Here is a 17,108-nt window from a genome sequence, read left to right on the forward strand (position 1 = left end):
GCAGATGCTGTGCTCCTCTGAAATGAAATTTCCCAAGAGAGCACTGATGCTTCCTTTATCATTTCATAATTTGTTTTATTTGTTTTACACAAGGTAGCAAAATGAGTCAGAGTATCATAATATGCAAGAAAACTCAAGGGAGAAATCTCAGTAGCATACGTAATGGCAAACTTCTCACAATCTGGTAGTTTGATAACAGCAGACATGTTCTCACCAGATTCCAGCTCTAGAAATCAATGTTCTTAGCTCACCTGGTCAAACTCAACATACAAATTACCACAAGTCTGTCAGGCAATCGTGTTAAACTGTGCATATGAGCAAGGGGGCATAATGACCACCCAAAACAACATCTCTCACTAGGAAAATTGATAAAGTTCTCTACAGTCACATCCCAAACAACAATTTGGTATTTTGCACTTTGTAGCAGAGGGTCAGTACTGCTGTCAGATGCCCTTTGCTACTCTCTCGTCTTATTACATGGGCAGTATATTATGTAGCTGGTAGAAACACATGTCCTCAATGAGGTAAGGAGGCTCAGTGTTTTAGGATCATTCGTCATCTACAGTCACAGGTCTTAGAGACCTTTTCAGAAGCATTAAGCCTTTTTGGCAATACTGATTTCTGTGTACATTTATTTTTGGTCTAATTTCTTTAAAGAATAGTGTTTAGGTATGCCTTAGCACTGGAATCATGAGAGCCATAACACAGCCACCATAGACCAGAAGCCTGAAGAGACGTACAAAAAGTTTTAATGACTAAAATCATAAAACACATGGTCTGTGTCTTACTAGCTTTTGCTTTCTGATGCACCAGAAAAATAATTGCTTCCACCCAGAAACTAAAGGCAGGCCACCGTGCCTCCACAAAAGGTGGAATTGGATGACCTATTTGCCAGGCTTACTTATTCACAGCTTTCCAGGCAGACCAGAAGAGTTTGATTTTTCTATCATGTCACATACAGGATGTAAACAAACTACATCTTTACTGGAAAGGCCAGCACGGCATGCGCTTGATACCAAAACCAAATGAATCACTCCACTTTAGCAAGAGTCAAAAGCTCTGCGCAATGCTGAGACTGGAGCATAGGTTACTTACTAACCTGCCCCACACAAATGTAGAAAAGCTAATTATTAATGCAGCTCTGAGTCTAATACTGGAATTTGGGCGAATTAATTCATATTAAAGCATTTTCTGTACCACCTGGCAAATGCCCTCTATTGTAACGTGCACTTTTTAGCTGCAATGTAAAGCAAGGCTGTTGCTCTGTTCGCAAACAGCTAGGTAGAATTTACATGATAGGCCTTAAGGGACCTCAGAAGTACAAATGCAAAGGACTACTTCATTAAGTGAAGTTTAACAATAAAATAGGCTATTGGGATGCAGCCTTAATTCAGTATGAAGTACATCAGCATGCTACAATACCCTGTTTAACCATTCTCTCTCTTATACTCCCTAGAACTGTCCTCCAAATTTGGACTTTTTTTTTTTCTCAAAGAAACACATTTCTTCTTTTCTATTTCTACCAGCTGTGAGAGACTTGGGGTTTGAATCATTTGTCTAGTGTGTCACTTGAAAAAAAGGTGGGTTTACAAACTGCTCTAGAAACACAGAGGTTTTCAGCATGCCAGTACCTACCAGGGCAGCACCAAATTTGTCCACCCACCAAGAAGACTCAAGAGGAAGAATTTCATCATTCTAGTAATGAAGTAACATCATGAGTTGGAGGAAACTGCATCAAATTGATTGGACTCCTCAGACAGTTTGGACGAATCTGAAAAGTACGAACTTTCAGGCTAGAGCCATCATCCTCTGCCCCACGTTAGTGGTGGCACCCAATAGCCACATAAGAAAACTCAGTGCCTGCAGCAATGCTCTAACTACCCTTTTACTTCTGACTGCTGATGCCCAAAGCAACTCGCTGTGTTTGAGATGAGGGCTGAGCAGAAAATACTTAGTGCCCTCCCTAGACAAAGTCCCAAACTTTTTGTTCTCTATTTCCAGCCTCCGGACTAAATCTCTCCTTCCTCAAGCTAGGATTCTACTTCCACACCTATTACATCTTCTTACAGTCATACTTACATTCCCTAACTACGGCTCAAACTAATTATTTTAATGCATATTTCAAGTATGCAAGGTCAACAAGTGCAGAATCTACAAGTATATGGCTAAAAGTAATCTATACGTACAGATTTTCTGACTTACAGATTTTCTATACATATAGATTTTCTGAAAACTAGATTTTCTGAATATATATGTAGCCTGTCTATGCCTATAGCTGTATATTCATAACTATATTCACAATTAGCATGTATAAGCTATGTATTAAAAGTTTTCGTAGAAAACTGTTCAGAACTGTTTATTGTGAACTGGATCATTGTCCTGGTTCCAGTTAGGACAGAGTTAATTTTCCCTCATAGTAGCTGGTAGGGTGCTATGTTTTGGATTAGGATGAGAAGAGCGCTGATAACATGCTGATGTTTTAATTGTTGCAGAGCAGTGTTTACACCAGGCCAAGGACTTTTTGGCTTCTCGCTCTGTCCTGCCAGCGAGCAGGCTGGGGGTGCAGCAGGAGCTGGGAGGGGACAGACCCAGGACAGCTGACCCAAACTGGCCAAAGGGGTATTCCATACCATCTGACGTCATGCTAAACAATATATAGGGGTGGCTGGCCGGGGTGGGGGGCCGGCTGCTCGGGGATAGGCTGGGCATCGGTCAGCGGGTGGTGAGCAATTGCGTTGTGCATCACTTGTTTACTTACACATTATTATTATTAATACTATTATCATTATCACTATTATTATTATTATTGTTATTATTATATTCCTGTCTTAATAAACTGTCTTTATCTCAACTCACCGGCTTCACTTTCCCGTTTCTCTCCCCCATCCCAGAGAGGGAGGGGGGAGGGTGAGCGAACGGCTGTGTGGTGTTTAGCTGCCAGCCGGGTTAAACCACAACAGCCCTTTTGGCGCCCAACGTGGGGCTCGTAGGGTTGAGATATCGACAAATTTGACCAGAGTGTGTTAAACTAAAATTGGTATAAGTATTGGACCTGCTTAATAGTTGCTAGTCACGATGTTGATTGCCTTAATCTCCAGTCTGCTGTACCTGTATTCCAAATTGAGTTTTATAGTGCGTTACTTTCTGTATGTGCTCCCTATTGCACTGTTTATCCTTTCCGGGCCCTGGTTTAAGATTGTTATGGTACTGTGCGGTGTAACAATGGCTTATGAAATGATGAAATATCTGGTCACGACTTTAACCTGGTATTTGTACTCAGCACTGACGTCGACTCTATACTTTGGAACCCATATCTCGGAAACTATTAGCAATTACACCTATTGCCTGTTTTCGTTAGGGAGCCAATCTGTGAAGGGGACAGGGGAAGACATGTTTCCCTACCTGTTCACTCTCCCTTTCTCCTTCACCACCCTCTTATCCCCCGAGCTAGTTACGGTGGTTCTCCGAGATGTTGAATATCCTTGGGATACTCAGACCAGCCTGCTCTTGTTGTTATGTCTCCTGAATGCGCTTCAGGTTTTGTTGAGGGTTAAACAACTACTTAGGAATCTCATCCGGAGATCTGTCTTGAGGCGGGATAGTTGCGAGTGGCAGGGAGTGTGGGAGGATATGGGCAGGTTTCTAGAGCAGTGGTCACCTCCAGTGTTTTGGACATTCACCCCTGAACAACTGCAAAATCCTAAAAAGCTGGCAGAATGCTTGAAAAAAAGGTGTCATGACTCTGGCAGTTCCAAAGTGACACAAATCACTGTAGTGTGCTGGGGTCTGGCTTGTGCCTATCGAGCTGCAATTGATGCTACTAACAACCTAGCTCCCGCTCCTGCAGCTGCTCCAGCTCCAGCTCCTGCAGCCGCTCCAGCTCCTGCAGCCGCTCCAGCTCCTGCAGCCGCTCCAGCTCCAGCTCCTGCAGCCACTCCAGCCCCTGCAGCTGCTCCAGCTCCAGCTCCAGCTCCTGCAGCCGCTCCAGCTCCTGCAGCCGCTCCAGCTCCAGCTCCAGCTCCTGCAGCCGCTCCAGCTCCTGCAGCCGCTCCAGCTCCTGCAGCCGCTCCAGCTCCAGCTCCAGCTCCTGCAGCCGCTCCAGCTCCTGCAGCCACTCCAGCCCCTGCAGCTGCTCCAGCTCCAGCTCCAGCTCCTGCAGCCGCTCCAGCTCCTGCAGCCGCTCCAGCTCCAGCTCCAGCTCCTGCAGCCGCTCCAGCTCCTGCAGCAGCTCCAGCTCCAGCTCCCGCAGCCACTCCAGCCCCTGCAGCAGCTCCGGCTCCTGCAGCTGCTCCCACTCCTGTGTCTGGGTCAGAGAAACGAGCTGTAGCAGTGCAAGTTGACCCCACAGAGGGTATTCCAACCCCTGTGGCAGACCCTGTGTCTGGGTTAGAGAAACGAGCTGTAGCAGTGCAAGTTGCCCCTGTAGACAAGGTGAAAAAATGGTATAGAGGCTCAGGTCGTTTAGAACGCAGACAGTCTTCTGCTAAGTCTGGACATAGTGAAGACGAGGCTGGGCCATCAAAGGTGCAGGAGACTGAAGATGAGGATGTCGAAAAATCAACAGTAACTACCCGGACTCTATACCAGCGTGAGCTACGAGATGTGCGAAAAGATTTTGGTCGCTGTATAGGTGAGCAGCCTGTCACCTGGCTGCTCCGGTGCTGGGACATGGGAGCCAATTATGTGGAATTAGAGGGCAAGGAAGCCAGGCGGCTGGGATCCCTTGCTAGGGATGCATGCATTGACAAAGCAATTGGAGATGGAGCACGACCTCGCAGCCTCTGGAGGCGTCTCCTGTCAGCTGTGCAGGAAAGGTATCCCTTCAAGGAAGAACTTGTATGTCTACCAGGCAAATGGACCACCATGGAGAAGGGAATTCAGTACCTGAGGGAATTGGCCGTACGGGAAGTCATTTATAAGGACCTAGACGACGCACAAACATCCGCAGATCCAGATGCAGTCCGGTGTACACCACCCATGTGGCGGAAGTTTGTACGGAGTGCACCATCATCATATGCCAGCTCATTGGCAATACTAGCCTGGAAAGCGGAGGAGAATCCCCCAGTGAATGACGTGGCTAAATTACTCCGGCAGTATGAAGGAAATCTCTCCTCTTCCCTACAGGCCTGTGTCTCGGCTGTGGAGAAACTCTCTGAAGAGGTCCACCAACTTAAAGAGAATTTATCTTCCCCTCCACCTGAACGAACCAGTGTCCACCAGCTAAAAGAGAATACTTTGGAGAAACTTTCTGAAAAGATCCACCAACTTGAAGAGAGATTATTTTCCTCCCCACCTGTACAAACCAGTGTCTCAGCTATTAGGGGTAAACGTTCATCTATGCAAGGAAGACAATATGGTGGGCACACACACCGCGCCACCCTGTGGTTTTACGTACGTGACCATGGAGAGGACATGAGAAAATGGGATGGAAAATCCACTGCGACCCTAGAGGCACGGGTACGTGAATTGCAAAGGAAAACAATTGGGAAAAAGGAGTTCTCTGAAAAGTTTGCTGCTCCAACTTTCAGCAGGCAGTCCTTTAAACACAGAAACGAAGATTCTGACCAGGACTAGAGGGGCCCTGCCTCCAGCCAGGGGGAGGAAAGGGACAATCGAGTTTATTGGACTGTGTGGATTCGATGGCCTGGCACGTCAGACGCACAGAAGTATAAGGCTTTGGTAGACACCGGTGCACAATGTACTCTAATGCCATCAAGCTATAAAGGGCCAGAGCCCATCTGTATTTATGGTGTGACGGGGGGATCCCAGCAGTTAACTGTATTGGAGGCTGAAGTGAGTCTAACCGGTAATGAGTGGCAAAAGCACCGTATTGTGACTGGCCCAGATGCTCCGTGCATCCTTGGCATAGACTATCTTAGAAGAGGATATTTCAAGGACCCAAAAGGGTTCCGCTGGGCTTTTGGCATAGCTGCCTTGGAGACAGAGGACATTAAACAGTTGTCTACCTTGCCTGGTCTCTCAGAGGACCCTTCTGTTGTGGGGTTGCTGAGGGTTGAAGAACAGCAAGTGCCGATCGCTACCACAACTGTGCACCGGCGGCAATATCGCACCAACCGAGACTCCCTGAGTCCCATCCATAAGCTAATTCGTCAACTGGAGAGCCAAGGAGTGATCAGCAAGACTCATTCACTTTTTAATAGTCCTATATGGCCAGTGCGAAAGTCTAATGGTGAGTGGAGACTAACAGTGGACTATCATGGCCTGAACGAAGTCACGCCACCACTGAGTGCTGCAGTGCCGGACATGCTAGAACTCCAGTATAAACTGGAATCAAAGGCAGCCAAGTGGTATGCCACAATTGATATCGCTAATGCATTTTTCTCCATCCCTCTAGCAGCACAGTGCAGGCCACAGTTTGCTTTCACTTGGAGGGGAGTCCAATATACTTGGAATCGGCTGCCCCAGGGGTGGAAACACAGCCCTACCATTTGCCATGGACTGATCCAGTCTGCGCTGGAGCAGGGGGAAGCTCCTGAACACCTGCAGTACATCGATGACATCATTGCGTGGGGTAACACAGCAGAGGAAGTTTTTGAGAAAGGGAAGAAAATAGTCCAAATCCTTCTGAAGGCCGGTTTTGCCATAAAACAGAATAAAGTTAAAGGACCTGCACGAGAGATCCAGTTTTTAGGAATAAAATGGCAAGATGGACGTCGTCAAATCCCAATGGATGTGATCAACAAAATAACAGCTATGTCTCCACCAACTAGCAAAAAAGAAACACAAACTTTCCTAGGTGTCGTGGGGTTTTGGAGAATGCATATTCCAAATTACAGTCTGATTGTAAACCCGCTCTACCAAGTAACCCGTAAGAAGAATGCTTTTGAATGGGGCCCTGAGCAACGACAAGCCTTTGAACAAATTAAGCAGGAAATAGTTCATGCAGTAGCCCTCGGGCCAGTCCGAACAGGACCAGATGTAAAGAATGTGCTCTACACCGCAGCCGGGGAGAATGGTCCCACCTGGAGCCTCTGGCAGAAAGAACCTGGGGAAACTCGAGGTCGAGCCCTGGGGTTTTGGAGTCGGGGATACAGAGGATCTGAAGCCCGCTATACTCCAACTGAAAAGGAGATATTGGCAGCATATGAAGGAGTTCGATCTGCTTCGGAAGTGGTCGGTACTGAAGCGCAGCTCCTCCTGGCACCCCGACTGCCGGTACTAGGCTGGATGTTCAAAGGAAGGGTCCCCTCTACACATCATGCAACTGATGCTACATGGAGCAAGTGGGTTGCACTGATTACTCAGCGGGCTCGAATAGGAAACCCAAGTCGCCCAGGAATCTTGGAGGCGATTATGGACTGGCCAGAAGGCAAATACTTTGGGATATCATCAGAGGAGGAGGTGGTTCGTGCTGAAGAAGCCCCACTGTACAACAAGCTACCGGAAAATGAGAAGAAATATGCCTTGTTCACTGACGGGTCCTGTCGTATTGTGGGAAAGCATCGGAGATGGAAAGCTGCTGTATGTAGTCCTACACGACGAGTTGCAGAAGCTGCTGAGGGAGAAGGTGAATCGAGTCAGTTTGCAGAAGTGAAAGCCATTCAGCTGGCTTTAGATATTGCTGAACGAGAAAAGTGGCCAGTTCTCTATCTCTATACTGATTCATGGATGGTAGCAAATGCCCTGTGGGGGTGGTTACAGCAATGGAAGCAGAACAACTGGCAGCGCAGGGGCAAGCCCATCTGGGCTGCGGCATTGTGGCAAGATATTGCTGCCCGGGTAGAGAACCTGGTTGTAAAGGTACGCCATGTAGATGCTCATGTGCCCAAGAATCAGGCTACTGAAGAACATCAAAACAACCAGCAGGTGGATCAGGCTGCTAAGATTGAAGTGGCTCAGGTGGACCTGGACTGGCAACATAAAGGTGAATTATTTATAGTCCGATGGGCCCATGACACCTCAGGCCATCAAGGTAGAGATGCAACATACAGATGGGCTCGTGATCGAGGGGTGGACCTGACCATGGGCACTACAGCACAGGTTATTCATGACTGTGAAACATGTGCTGCAATCAAGCAAGCCAAACGGTCAAAACCTCTTTGGTATGGAGGACGATGGCTGAAATATAAATATGGAGAGGCCTGGCAGATTGATTACATCACACTCCCACAAACCCGCAACGGCAAGCGCCACGTACTTACAATGGTGGAAGCAACCACCGGATGGCTGGAAACATATCCTGTGCCCCATGCCACCGCCCGGAACACTATCCTGGGCCTTGAAAAGCAAGTCTTATGGCGACATGGCACCCCAGAGAGAATTGAGTCAGACAACGGGACTCATTTCCGAAACAACCTTATAGACACTTGGGCCAAAGAACATGGTATTGAGTGGGTGTATCACATCCCCTATCATGCACCAGCCTCTGGAAAAGTTGAACGATACAATGGACTGTTGAAGACTACACTGAAAGCAATGGGTGCTGGGACATGGAGGAGTTGTGGACTCGATTGAGGGTGGAAAGGCCTTGCAGAGGGATCTGGATAGGTTGGAGAGCTGGGCGATCACCAACCGCATGAAGTTCAATAAGAGCAAGTGCCGGGTCCTGCACCTGGGACGGGGAAACCCTGGCTGCACATACAGACTGGGCGATGAGACGCTGGAGAGCAGCCTAGAAGAGAGGGATCTGGGGGTCGTGGTAGACAGCAAGTTGAATATGAGCCAGCAGTGTGCCCTGGCGGCCAGGAGGGCCAACCGTGTCCTGGGGTGCATCAAGCACGGCATCGCTAGTAGGTCAAGGGAGGTGATTGTCCCGCTCTACTCTGCGCTGGTGCGGCCTCACCTCGAGTACTGTGTGCAGTTCTGGGCACCACAGTACAAAAAGGACATTAAACTGTTGGAGAGTGTACAGAGGAGGGCTACGAAGATGGTGAAAGGCCTGGAGGGGAAGACATACGAGGAACGGCTGAGGTCACTGGGCCTGTTCAGCCTGGAGAAGAGGAGGCTGAGGGGAGACCTCATCACAGTCTACAACTTCCTCGTAAGGGGGTGTCGAGAGGCAGGAGACCTTTTCTCCATTAACACCAGTGACAGGACCCGCGGGAACGGGGTTAAGCTGAGGCAGGGGAAATTTAGGCTCGACATCAGGAGAGGGTTCTTCACAGAGAGGGTGGTTGCACACTGGAACAGGCTCCCCAGGGAAGTGGTCACTGCACCGAGCCTGTCTGAATTTAAGAAGAGATTGGACTGTGCACTTAGTCACATGGTCTGAACTTTTGGGTAGACCTGTGCGGTATCAAGAGTTGGACTTGATGATCCTTAAGGGTCCCTTCCAACTCAGGATATTCTATGATTCTATGATTCTATGACATTCAAAAATTGGGATACACATTTGGCAAAGGCCACCTGGTTAGTCAATACCAGGGGATCTGCCAACCGAGCTGGACCTGCCCAATCAAACCTGTTACGCACTGTAGAAGGGGATAAAGTTCCTGTAGTGCACGTAAGAAACATGCTGGGTAAAACAGTCTGGGCTACTCCTGCCTCAGGAAAAGGCAAACCCATTCGTGGAATTGCTTTTGCTCAGGGACCTGGATGCACTTGGTGGGTAATGCAAAAGAATGGGGAGGTCCGGTGTGTACCTCAAGGGGATTTGATACTGGGTGAGAATAGCCCATGAGTTGAATTGTAGTATGTTAATTATTATATAATACTGTATGTCATCACTACCATGATTGCTATATATATCATAGATGAAAATGGTGATTAATTAGAATGTATTGGAAAGAGTGTAACCTGAGCATGACATAAATGGTATGGAATAAGGGGTGGATATCTGTCCTGGTTCCAGTTAGGACAGAGTTAATTTTCCCTCATAGTAGCTGGTAGGGTGCTATGTTTTGGATTAGGATGAGAAGAGCGCTGATAACATGCTGATGTTTTAATTGTTGCAGAGCAGTGTTTACACCAGGCCAAGGACTTTTTGGCTTCTCGCTCTGTCCTGCCAGCGAGCAGGCTGGGGGTGCAGCAGGAGCTGGGAGGGGACAGACCCAGGACAGCTGACCCAAACTGGCCAAAGGGGTATTCCATACCATCTGACGTCATGCTAAACAATATATAGGGGTGGCTGGCCGGGGTGGGGGGCCGGCTGCTCGGGGATAGGCTGGGCATCGGTCAGCGGGTGGTGAGCAATTGCATTGTGCATCACTTGTTTTCTTACACATTATTATTATTAATACTATTATCATTATCACTATTATTATTATTATTATTATTGTTATTATTATATTCCTGTCTTAATAAACTGTCTTTATCTCAACTCACCGGCTTCACTTTCCCGTTTCTCTCCCCCATCCCAGAGAGGGAGGGGGGAGGGTGAGCGAACGGCTGTGTGGTGTTTAGCTGCCAGCCGGGTTAAACCACAACAATCATTTTCAGTAAATGCATTACAGTCCAGAGCTCAGCTGTGTGAGCTATCTCCAGGGTCAGTTATTATAAAGAATTCCCGAAGAAACATATACCAATCTGCTCTAAAAATAGTCAAAAATAACTTGATCATTCAACTTCACATTCTGGGAGAAAACAATTAGCACAGTTTCTAAAGCTGCGGAGGCATAGCAGGTTATATCCAGGGGCAATCAAAGGCAGCCCAGCATGACTGCAGTTTAGACTTCAGATTCGGAGCAATCAACAGGCAGAATCAAGAAAGCAAAACATCAGATCAAGCACACTCTCCTTGGAAGTGAGGAATTAGTTGGAAAGGGTCTGGCCTGCTCCTGCAGAGATAATTTTGTAGCATAAAACAGAGAGCCTCACCTTCCTATGAATCCTGCCTGACTAGAAGTTAGTGTCTCTTGTCTTGGGAAAAATGCCCTCTCAGTTGTAAGATAATTATTAAACATATATTTTAGGATGAAATGGCAATCATCAGAGAACATCCTCCCACAGACACCCAAATTATCTGCACATTGTATTGCTTGTATTTGGCTTAGTGGTCATTCAGTATCTGAAGCAGACTTTGGCATGGCCCCTCAAAAGATGTCTGTCAGATTAAATCTGTGAATACAGTTTGCAACATTCTTTTGTTTCCTGAACTTCAGGGTCAATTAAGGGGCTGGGCACATCCACAATTAGCTGTGCAGCAAGAAAGTTCTAAGCCTCAGGAAAATTCTTGCAGTACACTAAAAATCTGTGTCACATATGAGTTTATATAAGATCCATGAGTTTTGTTTTACAGTGGCAATTTCCTGTTTACAACTTAAGTGGAAGGTGAATAACAATTTTATTCACTGCTAAAAGTCAAAATCTTTTATTGTTGGTTTCAGCTGCAGCAGCTTACTGCTTCTGACAGGAAAATCCAGAGGCTTTGCAAGGCCACTGTGCTCTGTTCTCTCCAGACATGGAATGACTCAGTTTCTCCATGGTGATTCATCCAATAATTCAGCTCTGTGCTTCATGTCCAAAAGGGGACCTTATCCAGCTGTATTCAGAAAGAGATGGAAATAGACCACTGGGGAGCCTCAGTGATGTTTTCCTACAGAAAGGAAGATTGATCCGCTGGATGTATCCTTACATTGAACCTGCTGCTCAATTTGGTGCATACCCATCAACCAATCTGCTATGCAGGCAGAAATTGTTAAGATCTCGGTTTCTGCATTACCTGCTTCCTGGGTTATGAGCACTATGCTCTTTCTCTGCTTTCCCTGAGCTGAACTGGGAGCCCTCATTTCTGATCTTTGGAGAGTATCAATAAAAGAATAATTCTATCCATAATACCAGTTGACCTCCCAAGTGACACAGGTTCAGTAAGGTAGGGAAGCAAGAACAACAGTCCATTTTCACAGCTTTGAACTTACCCAAAGCCTGAAAGGCACCAGCTGCTACAAACAACTTAGAAAGACACAGATCTGAAGTAACAGTCTTCCTCAAAACCAAGTGTAGGTAAGTGAGATGACCAGGAAATAGAGACAAATCACTGCTAAGTGAGACTGCAAGCAACAAAGTAAAGTTTGGACTATCTCTCAGACTGCTTCTGTCATAGGAAGACCTGACTGGGAAGCCACCTGAATGGCCCACACCAACAATTGTGTGGACCTGAACACAATGATCAATCACCCCTGCTGCCTTTTTACTCTTTAATACCTTGAATTTATTTTTTCTTTTTCTAAAGGCTCTAGAGTTGCAGAGATAACCTTGGAAGCAAGATTGAATATAAACCAAGAAGAAAAGGAGTCCACAGAGGACAGCATTTCTGCAAGGTGTTGATCAATATGAGTGATAAATTTAGATGCACATTGTAATGTTTCAAATCTTTGCCTTCCTAGTCAGTTGTAGATTAAAGCGTGGAAGAAACGAAGAAAAATTAAGCAATTTATATCCTTCTTATTTGTGCATGTGGCAGAAGCAGTTTTAGCATCATTTTTCCTTCTTGTACTTGAAGAATTGTGCAAAACAGAATTCTCTGAGAACAAGCCCAGCAGAACACAGTAACACATGTCATTAGTGTCATAAATGTACGAATGATCTCTCTCATTTGGTATGCCAGTGGACCTAACCTAAACTGCATGTGCCACTCAAAAGAGTTGTAGTATTTCCCTCAGTGCTCACTCCTCCTTATCCAGTTCCTCTCGTAGCTCCAAGTCACATTTGCATCGATTTAATATCTTTCAGTTCCTGTAGAGTCCTTGACTGCTTGTTACTGTCTCTAAGTACATCAAAGGAGAAGGAAATAAAAATGAAGGAATGTTAAGATCCTCCTTAGCCCTTGGAAGAAACAAACACTTGAGACATAATTTTGCTGAAAAAAAGGTTTTTCTCTTTCATCTCTCTTCATTTTTAATTGACTCAGTTTTTTTCTTTTAGCTAAAAATACATTTCACAGAATTCTCTTTCTTCATGGGGATGCTCCAGCCGCTCCTTTCCCACCCAATAACAGCCTTACAGATGCACCTTATTTCTAGTAACACAGTTACTAGCTGTTCAAACAGCTGTGATGTTGAAAACAAGGATAAGAAGCAATATAAGGAAAATCAGAAAGAAAGAAATGCTCAGTTGATATCTCAGCATATTTGGAAAAGAGGATGGGGAAGAAAAGGGAAAATATGAAAACTCTACAGGGCTTCAAAGCTTCTCAGTGTTTTTTCAGCCCTATTATATCCCATCATCTTCCTGGCCTTGAGGAAGGAACCACCCTCGTTAGAGAAACAGATTCTTTACTTCCCATCATCATCATTTTGGGGGAAGAATGGACATCTGCCCAGCCCAGTTACTCCCCAAACCTCCCTCTCTTTCTCTAGACAGACAGTGGAAAATAATGGCTAAGTCACCATAAGATATAAAAGAGTTAGTCAGTGCCCTAGCAAATCAGAGTGCATGATTTGTGTTTATGTGGAAAGGACAGAAATGCATGTGGTAGACAGGACTGACTCAGGGTAGGAATTGAAAACCCTAAAATGAACAAATTTTTACATCACGTAAAGTGTGGAAGTAGTTCTTACCCTTCAGTACCTTTACATATGAGCTTTAAAAGATAGCTCATGAAGGCTACTGATACCTCAGTTCACACTTACATAATGAGATTGTTTTCTTGATGGCATTAATGCAGCTCATGGTAGGCATTAATTTGTACTAGAATGCTGCTATATAATTAATTGCAATTAATCAACTTGGAGCTGAAAAGTCTGTCCAACAAAGTGAGGAGTAATAGAGGTTAGAATTTAACATTGCACTGGGAGCAGATTATAAACTCTTAAGGGCACCTTTGTTTTCATATGTGTTTATAATTGAACCCTGCTCCCCAGGAGTGATTCATCAGCACTGCCACCACAGATCTTGTCATCCCTGCACTAACAGGGAGCGTAACAACACACAGCAGTCTAAAACTATTCTGCTGTTCACTTCATATAAAACTAGTATTATTATATACCATTGATGAAAACAACCCACAAAATGAAACCAAGGAAATAAATTATTTCTTTGTAACAAGGCAACTACAAAGCTATATCACATTGGGTTTGGGTTTTGTTCTCAATTACACTGTTGAAAATGTGCATACACTTCATTGATCCCAAGGAGTTCTGGCATGACAGTGTTGTACATTATTAGAATATAGCTATTTAATATGAATGCACATCTTACATATTTGCACACACAAATCCAATCATTCTTTTCTGTTTGAAAACTGTTGAACAAAATCTTACACCAATATGGTTCAAAACATTTTCTTTTACTTTCTCCCCTGCAACACCTTCTTCAAAATCAAAAGTTAAAATACAGTGCATTCTTCTTAAGAGACAATTAAAGAAACTGAAAAAGTAACTGACCTCTTGTCTTTTGAAATTTTGTACATATTCTTCAAATTGTTCATCTTTTGTTTCATCTGCTTTTCCTAGTTTTTGAAGTACCTATATTGGGGAAAAAAATAAAAAGGATTAATGTCAGTGTCACAAAACAAAAATGCTGTTACTTTCAACACTTTTGTTCTTGCTGTTAGGCTTAAATAGTATTTTATTTTTGAAGTGTTGCATGCACTACTGTTTCCAAAGTTTATAAGGGAAACTATTTTGTCAAAAATTAAAAAGGATGACTATAGACAACGAGAAGCATCTTGTGTGCATGGGCAGAAGCATGATGTGTGTAAACCTACTTCAAAGTATGGAGTTCCTGGGAGGGGTGCATGTGTGTTTTTTGTTTGTTTGTTTTAACGAAGCAATTTTTCTTTTAGCAGAGACTCCCAGGGTCTCAAAACAAGGAAGAATGAAATAAAATTTGCTGGCAATGCAAGCAAGTTCTCTTCCCATTCAGACAGAGCAAAAAATCAAGTTCTGCTAAGTTTTTCTACTATTTATGGTTTATTATGTCCAACAATATTATCTGTATCTGCACGATTTTTAGCGCAAAATGAGAATGAAAAATTTTAAGGCTGTATGAGAAATTGGTAGAGCTAATGCTTATTTAAAACTTTTACTGTTTCATATTTGCCCCCCCCCCCCCCATCAATTCTGAAGTGGATTGTCATACTAGGTAATAAATATACTGCAATATGTCAGCAGAAGGGCTATTCATGTGATAGTAATCTCAAAAGTAATTGGATATTGCTACACTTTACACTCTGTTTAACTACAACAAATGCATTCTGTTATTAAATCAAAGCATTATCAGTTCATTTTAACATTAAAGACTTACATGTAGGAGCAATTAGGCTTTACCTTTCTTGTCAAACACCCCCCAAAACTTTATAGAATGTTGTTAGAGGGATAAAACATATCAGGGAGTGATATTTAGTTTGTTCTCCCAAGGCAAAGAAACCAAACTTTCCATTTTCACAGGAAAAGCAAAAAACAAACACACAAAAAAATCACCTCCCCCTATCCCTCCTCCCCCCCGCCCCCCCCCCCAAAAAGAAAAAGTAGCTGATGCCATGAACAAATACATCAGCAGTCCAAGTATAAACACATATATAAACACAAACAGTCCCAGTCCTGGCATATTTTGACTCGGACCATCTGCCTCTCAACCCCAACCAGCTTGAAGCCACAAAAACCGGGGTGCACAAAGGTGCAGAGAGCACTGCCACAGTGGAAACCAGGAATAAAAATGATCACAAAGGTGATGCAACACTACCCGTGCAAGTGACATGTGAAACTTCAGGGAAGTTTTGACATATTTACAGCAGAAAGACAGAAAGAATGACATCTGAGAGGGGGAAAAAGAAAAAGAAAAAAAAAAAAAAAGACTTTTCTTGCCTGTAGCTATGTTTTAACTTTTCATTCCCCTGGCTCATTTGGGCATTCTGGGTTGCATTTAATTCCCAAAAATCTCATGTGCTCTCATCACTGATCTCTTCATAAAATATTAAAAAAGTATCACAGATGGCTTTACAGAGGAATCATTTAATTTAACATTTCAAATCATCACAGGACTTCACAATGCTCCCTGTCACCGATGAGCCAAACAGCCTGCCCCCAGCTGCAGCATGGCTTTGATCTGCGCCAGGCGGCTCTCTGAAAATCCAACATTTCCTTTTCAAAGAACCGGCTGTCAGGTAAGCCTCCTCGCCAAGGCAATACATTCAAGTTGTGTTCACAGGAACAAGTGCAGGCACATTAATTAGAGTCAGAAAGATCCATAACATAAGTAACAAAACAGGGCAAAAAAGTTGTCATGAAAAACTCTTTCCTCTTTCCCAAGATACTAATGGCACACATCCATATCTCCAGATGCATGCTCAGGTTCAGAAGGGAACAACCTACCTCTTACAGCACCTCAACTTTTTTCCTGTTTGTTTTTTAATCTTATCTGCTACTTTTAAATTCTCTTCATGTATTTTTCTCAACTGAGACTAAGAGGCAGTGTTTGAACTTGTCTTCTGCAAACAGCAACTCTAATTTTAATTCAGGGTTAATAACATACAATGACATAGCTTCCCAGCTTTCCTAATCCTAACCCAAATCAGAATGTAAATGCTCACTACAGGAGTATCACACGTTTGGAACTCAAAGTACTGGCCAGTGGCTTGGCATTAGCTGACTATACTTGTGATACTTACCCTCACTGAAGTCCTGCAGCCCATGCAATACACACAGACAACTAGGGCTCACTCACTGTTTTCCTAAATGCAATCCTAACCCTAACACTAACCCCATGACCCCATAGAGAGACAGTTGAGCAGACTGAAGCTGGAATAAGCCATTCCTCAGAGGTCTCTTTAGCTCCCATCCTTCACCTAGCCACATTGACCACTGAATGAATAGCACAGCCTTTTACAACCAACCCTTTCCTGACTGTAACCATAACTTACCGCTAGTCAGAGAGGACACCAGACTGAGGTGTCCTCAAACTGATCTCTGCTGAACCTTTCAGCACTCATTTGTGCACTTCTGTCTTAAAGCAGAAGTCTGTTGTCAAAAGTCTATAGTTTGCAGTTGAGTTATTATTATGACCCAGTTTGGTCACGTACTTATAGGGTGTCTTTGGAACAGAGTGAAGACTAGATGAAGGCTTATCTACATTACACATGGATTCTTCTAACTCCAACCTCCCTGTGGACAGGCTGAAATAAATTTCAGACACATCTTTCATCTTGTTATATGGAGATCTTGGGTCAAAATTAGAGTTAGGGTCTAGGTTAGGGCTAGGGCTGTGGCTAC

The 17,108-nt window shown here is 44.4% G+C and overlaps 1 protein-coding gene across 3 annotated transcripts in view; it reads right to left on the reverse strand.

The window, feature by feature from the left end:
* AMPH (amphiphysin) overlaps window positions 1-17,108 on the reverse strand; it is a 131,293-nt gene that overhangs the window by 59,216 nt on the left and 54,969 nt on the right. For all 3 annotated transcript variants that reach the window (XM_083823114.1, XM_083823115.1, XM_083823113.1), the window contains exon 2: window positions 14,283-14,363. In XM_083823114.1, coding sequence (XP_083679240.1) covers window positions 14,283-14,363 — 81 coding nt within the window. The remainder of the gene's footprint in view (window positions 1-14,282; window positions 14,364-17,108) is intronic.

Source organism: Anser anser (assembly GCF_964211835.1).
Source record: "Anser anser genome assembly, chromosome: 2".
NCBI classification, from domain to species: domain Eukaryota; kingdom Metazoa; phylum Chordata; class Aves; order Anseriformes; family Anatidae; genus Anser; species Anser anser.